The 7,321-nt window shown below is 37.4% G+C and overlaps 1 protein-coding gene across 1 annotated transcript; it reads right to left on the bottom strand.

The window, feature by feature from the left end:
• Window positions 1-3,732: 3,732 nt before the first annotated feature.
• On the bottom strand, window positions 3,733-6,108 carry LOC133034319 (uncharacterized). Its single transcript, XM_061109379.1, has one exon. The coding sequence runs from the start codon at window positions 6,106-6,108 to the stop codon at window positions 3,733-3,735; it is 2,376 nt and encodes a 791-aa protein (XP_060965362.1).
• Between the last annotated feature and the right edge of the window lie 1,213 nt (window positions 6,109-7,321).

Genomic DNA, 7,321 nt, shown 5'->3' with positions numbered 1-7,321 from the left:
TGTCTGTAGCAGAGTATAATCAAGATCTGAGCCCGAAAGTTCTTCAGTTGGATGTGATCCTTCACAGTCTTCCAAACAATAATGAGGTACTGAGTGATGTGTGTGGGCACTTCTCTCTCACTAGGAATTTCGAAATTCTCTCTTGTTTTTCTCTCTTGATTTCGTGTGACACAATGCAAAGCAAAAGCTTGCCCAAGCATACCAAGAGTAGAGAGAGGGGGCGGCTATATATAGGAAAAGGGAAGAGCACAACTTTCCAAATAAACAGTTTCCTCTTTTACTGTGTAATTGAATAACTGCCTTATTTAGTGTGATCCACCACTTTCCTATTTAGACTAGGCTTTGATTAGCAATTATATGGTAATTTAAATTGAAAATAATGATTGGGAAACATGCAGAGGGTGGCCGGCCATGGTGTGTATGGGCCTCACTGGAATTTTGCAGTTTCCTCAATTTTATTTCTATTTCTCCAGAAATGCCATTTTTCAATTCTAATCTTTTAAATGCCAAAACTAATTATTTAATATCTAAAATAGATTATTAAATAATATTGCCATTTAAAATAATTATTAATTAGACATGCAAAGTCTCTTAATTAATAATTAAACCTAGAAACCCTCCTATTTACAATTTCATCCTTAAACTGTGAGAATTCACAAATTAGACATAGTGTAACTTTTAGAATTATAATCGATTAATAATAAATCAATTACAGAGTCTTACAAACAGTATAGTCTCAACTAGAATGGGGACCATGGATCTATATGCTGAGCTTCCAATAAGTTGAACCGATTTACCAAGTAAATCCCTAACTTATTAATTCCTCGTTGAATCCACTCTTAGAACTTGGAATTGCACTCTCAAACTTATATAGAGCATATCATATGTTTCACGATATCAATATGCTATCTCATTTAACCATTGTTATAATCTTAATGTGATTTAGAGATCCTCTATATAGATGATTTACATCGAGCTGGGACCAATTTACCGTTTACACCCCTCAATGTATTTTGCCCCTTTGAACACTTAGTTACCTGTAAATGATGTTTTGCGATCGATATACGATCACTTTGAAACAAGAGTTCATCCATTTACTTCTATTTAACTAAGCTCAAAAGGAATCATCACTTTACTTCTATACACCAGTAGAAGCTATAGATTTCCATATTTATGTTCAGCACTCCCACTCAGTTATGCTATCATGTTCCCAAAATATATGTATTATCCTGACCCAAAGGTAGACTTAACTAATAAATCAAAGAACAAGAATAGCACTCCTGAGATTGAGCCTAAGCATATCAGGATTTAGATTCTCTTAATCTAAGATCAACTTCTGACATTGACTTGGAAAGATACAACGGTAAATTTACAATATCTTTGACCAAGTTCAATACCGGTCCAGTCCAATGCATACTCCATACATTCGAAACCAGTATACTTTACCAATGTTCTGGAAAGAACATAACACTTACTCCAAGTGTAAGTATACTTCATCGCTGATTATAACATCAGTGTAAATCCAAAACACTGATGAACAGGGACCAAATCTTTTGAACCATATAATCACAATCACATTCCACTGTATTGACAATACTGTAATTGTGAATAACTATATGTTCTGGATTTAACTGATTTTGTGCATATATCAAGTATATATATTAAACCATAAACATGTAACATACATGTAATCATAATTCACTTCAAAATTCTAAATTGATAACTAATCAGTAATGGGTTTTATTTAGGGCATAAAACCCAACACAACATGCTGAGCAGGATGCCTCGCTGGCATGTCAATAATGGAATACTCAACGAGCCGTGCAGAATGAGAAACACTTAGCAAATTCAACCAAGCACTTCGTGAGTCACCAGCTCAATCCCAATAACTCAGGGATCAACTTGCGTAGATGTGGCATACACACGATTCCACTATCGGTGTATACAGCCTCAATCCCACGATCCTAGCATTCATCAATGATCACACGATCTTTGTGTTTATGCGCTTTGTAATGAGAGAGGAAACTCTTCCTCCTCAAGTTTCCTGCCCTATAAATAGTGAATTATGTTCACTGGGCAGGGGAGAGAGTGTTGGGTTTGATGCCCTAAATAAAACTCTTTACAATCTTATTAGTTATCAATATAAGAAATTTGAAGTGATTGATGTTTGCATGAATTCTACAAGCTAATGGTTTAATATGTTTATTACATTTACACACAGAATCAGTTAAATCCAGATCATATGTTTATTCACAATTACAGTACCGTCAACACAGTGGAATGTGATTGTGATCATATGAATCAAAAGACTTGGTCCCTGTTTCATCAGTGTTATTGGATTTACACTAATGTGATAATCAGCGATGATGTGTACTTACACTTGGAGTAAGTGTTATGCTCTTTCCAGGACATTAGTAAAGTATACTAGTTTCGAATGTATGGAGTATACATTGGACTGGACCGATATTGCAACTAAGTTAAGATATTACAAACTTACCGTTATATATATCTTTCCAAGTCAATATCAGTAGTTGATCTTAAGATTAAAAGAATCTAAATCCTAATATGCTTAGGCTCAACTCAGGAGTGCTATTCATGTTCTTTGATTTATTAGTTAAGCCTACTTTTAGGTCAGGGTGATACGTATATTTTGGGAACATGATAGTATGATTGAGTGGGAGTGCTGAACATAAATATGGAATCTATAGCTTCTACTGATGTATAGAAGTCAAGTGATGATTCCCTTCGAGCTTAGCAAATATAAGTAAATGGATGTGCTCTTGTTTAATTGACTAATTATTAGATTACTAAACACAATTTACAGGTAGCTAAGTGTTTTAAGGGGCAAAATACATTGAGGGGTGAGAACGGTAAAGAAATCCCATCTCGATGTAGATCATCTATATAGAGGATCTTTAAATCACAATAAGATTATAACAATGGTTAAATGAGATAGCATATTGATATCGTGGAACATATAATATGCTCTATATAAGTCTGAGAGTGCAATTCTAAGTTCTAAGAGTGGATTGAACGAAGAATTAATAAGTAGGAATTTACTTGGTAAATTTGGTTCACTTATTGGAAGCTTAGCATATAGATCCATGGTCCCCATTCTAGTTGAGAACATTCTGCTTGTAAGGCTCATTAATTGATTCGTGATTGATCAATTATAATTCTAAAGTTAGACTATGTCTAATTTTATGAATTTTCACTAAGCAGGGGTGAAATTGTAAAGAAAAGAGATTCTAGGTTTATTTATTTATTAATGGACTTTATATTTCTAGTTAATAATAAAATTTAAAGACAATATTATTTAATAATCTATTTTAGTTATTAAATAATTAATTTTGGCATTTAAATGGTTAGAATTAGAAAATTGGCGTTTTTGAGAAAATAGAAATAAAATTTGTGAAAACTGCAAAATCGAGTGGGCCCATAAACTACACCATGGCAGGCCACTTGTTTGACTTTTTCAAATTGATATTTCATTATTTTAATGCCAAATAATTCCTAACCTAAACCTAGTAGTTGCCTATAAATAGAAAGTGATGGTTCAGTCAAAACAATACAATTCATTAGTTTTTTTTTTTTTTTTTTGCAAAATGGAATCTCAGATCAATTAAACCTTGAAAAGATAACTGGGATCCACAGGGGGACATCCCTCCCCTTTAAAGTTACAACCGCCAAGAGTAGAGTCTCTTTCTTCTTTAGCTAGACTATCAACAAAACTTAGAACATTTCGATTAACATAAGAAAAACGAATCTCTCCAAGCTTTCTTCTTCGAGCAGAATTTCAGTGAAAAGAGGCCAAAGTTTCCAATCAGGTGGCTTCTCAATGGCAAGAGCATTCAAGCTAACCCGAGAATCAGAAAACACAGCAAAATTGTTCCAGATTCTTTCTTCAGCCCAACACAGCGCCATATTTAAGGCTTCCATCTCCGCACCAGTAGCATCAGACTGTGATCCTTTGAAATACTTCCCTTCCCAAATACTACTATCGTAGTCAATAACGATGAACGCACCACCTGACTTACCATTTTTAAAGGCTCCATCTGCTATTAGAACTTTTGGGGTAAAAGGTACCTTCCCCTCAACAGTCGAGTTCTTCAAAGAGCCTACATTGTGTTCAGATCTATTCTTGTAAAGGCTTTCAACCATCTCAGAATGCCTACTTTTGACCTCAGCTAGGATCACTTCCGGGTTTATGGAAACATCAACCCCTCTGTTCAGCTTGTTTCTCCAAAGCCAAATAATCTCCATAACAGAAGCCAACCAAATTAAAGGCCCATCCATCTTTGCTGCTTTCAGAATGGTGATGATACCAGAGGCAAATTCGGTCAGATCAGACCCTACAACTTGCTCAGAGTGGATGGGAATAGGGGCCCCAAACCAGATTGCTCTGGCTAGTGTGCATCTGCCAAACAGGTGCAAAGGAGTCTCCATACTATTATTACAAAAGAAGCATCCAGTTCCAGTATCACCCCCGTATTTGCTTCGAGTAGGCAATGCATCCGCTATAGCCCTCCACAGAATCATACTCTGTCTCGGGTGAATACCAGAATGCCATATATCTTTCCAGAGCAAATCTTTTCCACCAAATCGCACTTCTTGGCTTGATACATAGGCACTTTTTACCGAAAAACTTCCAGAGTTTGACCCCTTCCAAATAACCATGTCCGAACTGCCTTGATGATTAATCTGGATCGAACTGATCTTAATTCCTAACTCCTCCCCAAAGAGAAATTTAAGAAACCCCACATTCCAAGTTCGAGTTTGACGATAGAGTAAATCAGCAACTGAACGGAGAGCAGGAGCTTTAAATCGTATCCCTTCCATAATGTCTCTAAATTCAGTATAGTTCAACCATGGGATCCAAGGTTGAAACCATATATCGATGTCTTCTCCATTGTGGATAATTGTTTTTGCTCTTTCAACAATAATACGTCTCGCCTCAAGAATGCCCCTCCACCCCGGACTGTCCGAAGCTTTAGGAGTAACTTGCCAGAAGGATTCAAGAGCAAAATATTTAGCTTTAAGGGATCTAATCCACGGTCTTTCATTACCACAAGCCAGCATCCACGCCAGTTTAGACAATAGAGCCAAATTGAAATCTTCAAATCTTCTAAAACCCAACCCACCACAACATTTAGGTTGACAGAGAGAATCCCAAGATTTAGTAGCAAGAAATTGAGAGTCTTTGAGATGACCTTTCCACCAAAATCTTCTCACAATGGCATCCATCTCTTTACAAGAGGAAATCGGGAGTTTATTAGTCGTCATAGTATAAGCAGGGAGAGCCATAGCAACAGAATTAATGGAGACCATTCTTCCTGCTATAGACAGAGTTTTCATCCTCCACCCATCAAGCCGAGAAAGGAGTTTTGATTTAAGAAAGTCAAAATCTTTCTGACGGCTTCTAGTAAAGAGAAAGGGATTACCCAGATGTTTCTCGTTGCCCCTCATTGTTTCAATACCCAATTTCAAAGAAATCTCATTTCGAATAGAATCAGGACAGTTTCTAGAAAAGAGAATACCTGATTTTGGTTTACTACATCTTTGGCCAGACCAATCTTCAAAAACCTTTAAACATTTTCCAAGGTTCTCAGCCTCTCTACTATTTGCTCTGCAGAAGAGAATCGTATCGTCTGCGAACATGAGGTGGGAAATTGCCGGAGCTCCTCTCGCTAGTTGAATACCATGAATCCTCCCCAGTTCTTGATCTTTAGAAATAATTCTAGATAAGACATCATTGCACAGAAGAAAAAGAAAGGGAGATATCGAGTTTCCCTGTCGAATTCCTCTCTTAGGACTGAATTTAGGAAGAGGTTTGCCATTGAGCAGGATAGAGTAAGTCACAGAAGATACACACTCCATAATCATCTTGATGAAATGAGGACTGAAATCGTGGGATTGAAGAACCTTCTCTAGAAAACTCCATTCAAGCCTATCATAGGCTTTGTTCATATCAACTTTAATGGCCATCAAACCTCCCTTCCCTTTTTTCTTTTTTATGACTTGAACCAATTCTTGAGATAGGATAGAGGATTCAGCTATCCATCTCCCCGAGATAAAAGCCGATTGGAGCGGAGATACGATGCGATCCATAGTCAAACGGAGCCTTTGAGAAATAATTCTTGTTATGATCTTGTAAATAAAATTACACAGAGCAATAGGACGGTATTTCTCGACCAAATCAGCATTATCACATTTAGGGATTAAGCACAAAAAAGTATGATTCAGGGAAGGACTTAAATGACCTGATCAAAAGAAACTCTGAATGCATTCCGTGACTTCAAGACCGATATCTCCCCAGAAATTTCTGTAGAAGCATCCCGAGAATCCGTCTGGTCATGGAGACTTTAGAGGGTGCATCTGGAACACATGCATAGTTATTTCATCATAGGACGGGATATCTGTGAGCATTGGATTCTCCACATCAGTCACCGTTGGGCTGATTAACTCCTGAAGTTCTAAGTTCAGACTCACATTCGAACTTTCAAAAAGTTGTTGGAAGTAATTGTTAAGAATAACACCCTTCTCCCTCTCTTTAAACACATGATTTCCATGATCATCCAGAAGAGACCATATGTAATTACGTTTTCTCCTGATCTGTGTGGAGGCATGGAAGAAGTTTGTATTTCTATCCCCCTGAAGCATCCAAGTTTCCCTTGATCTTTGGCGCCAAATCAATTCCTGGCGAAGCCAAAGTTCAGCGATCTCCTTCTCATCTAATTCTTCTTCTTGAGAAATCGACACAATCACTTCTCTACTCTGTAGATCCATCAGTTTAGACTCAAGTAATTTCAATTTCTCGTTACAGTCCCCAAAATTTTTCTTACTCCAGGATAGAACTTTCTGTTGCACCTTTCGAAGTCTTCTCACAATGTCCCCCGGATCTCCAACGTCACGAGAATGGTACCAAGCCAACTTAATTACTTCAAAGCAACTTTCTTCTCTCAACCACGCCTCATAGAACCGGAAGGGTCTTCTCCCCCTCTGTTTAAGAGGATTCGAATCAAAGATGATAGGGCCATGATCCGAAGCTAGAATTGGAAGATTGCGAACTCCTCCATTAGGAAACAAATTCACCCAGCTTGAATCAACCACCACCCTATCCAATCTTTCCCTTATTAAACCGCCATTCCTCCTCTTGTTTTTCCAAGAAAATTTTCCTCCAAAAGCCCCCAGATCAATTCCCCCAGTATCACACAAAAACCGATTGAGATAAAACCCATCCTTGCGAGTAAAAACTCGCCCCCCGGATTTCTCATGACTTGACGAAATCACATTTAAGTCTCCCATTACAGCCCACGGTTCA

The sequence above is a fragment of the Cannabis sativa genome, chromosome 2 (genome assembly GCF_029168945.1).
Source record: "Cannabis sativa cultivar Pink pepper isolate KNU-18-1 chromosome 2, ASM2916894v1, whole genome shotgun sequence".
NCBI classification, from domain to species: Eukaryota; Viridiplantae; Streptophyta; class Magnoliopsida; order Rosales; family Cannabaceae; genus Cannabis; species Cannabis sativa.
The sequence above is the reverse complement of the archived record's forward strand: the minus strand, read 5'-3'. Positions and strand labels throughout refer to the sequence as shown.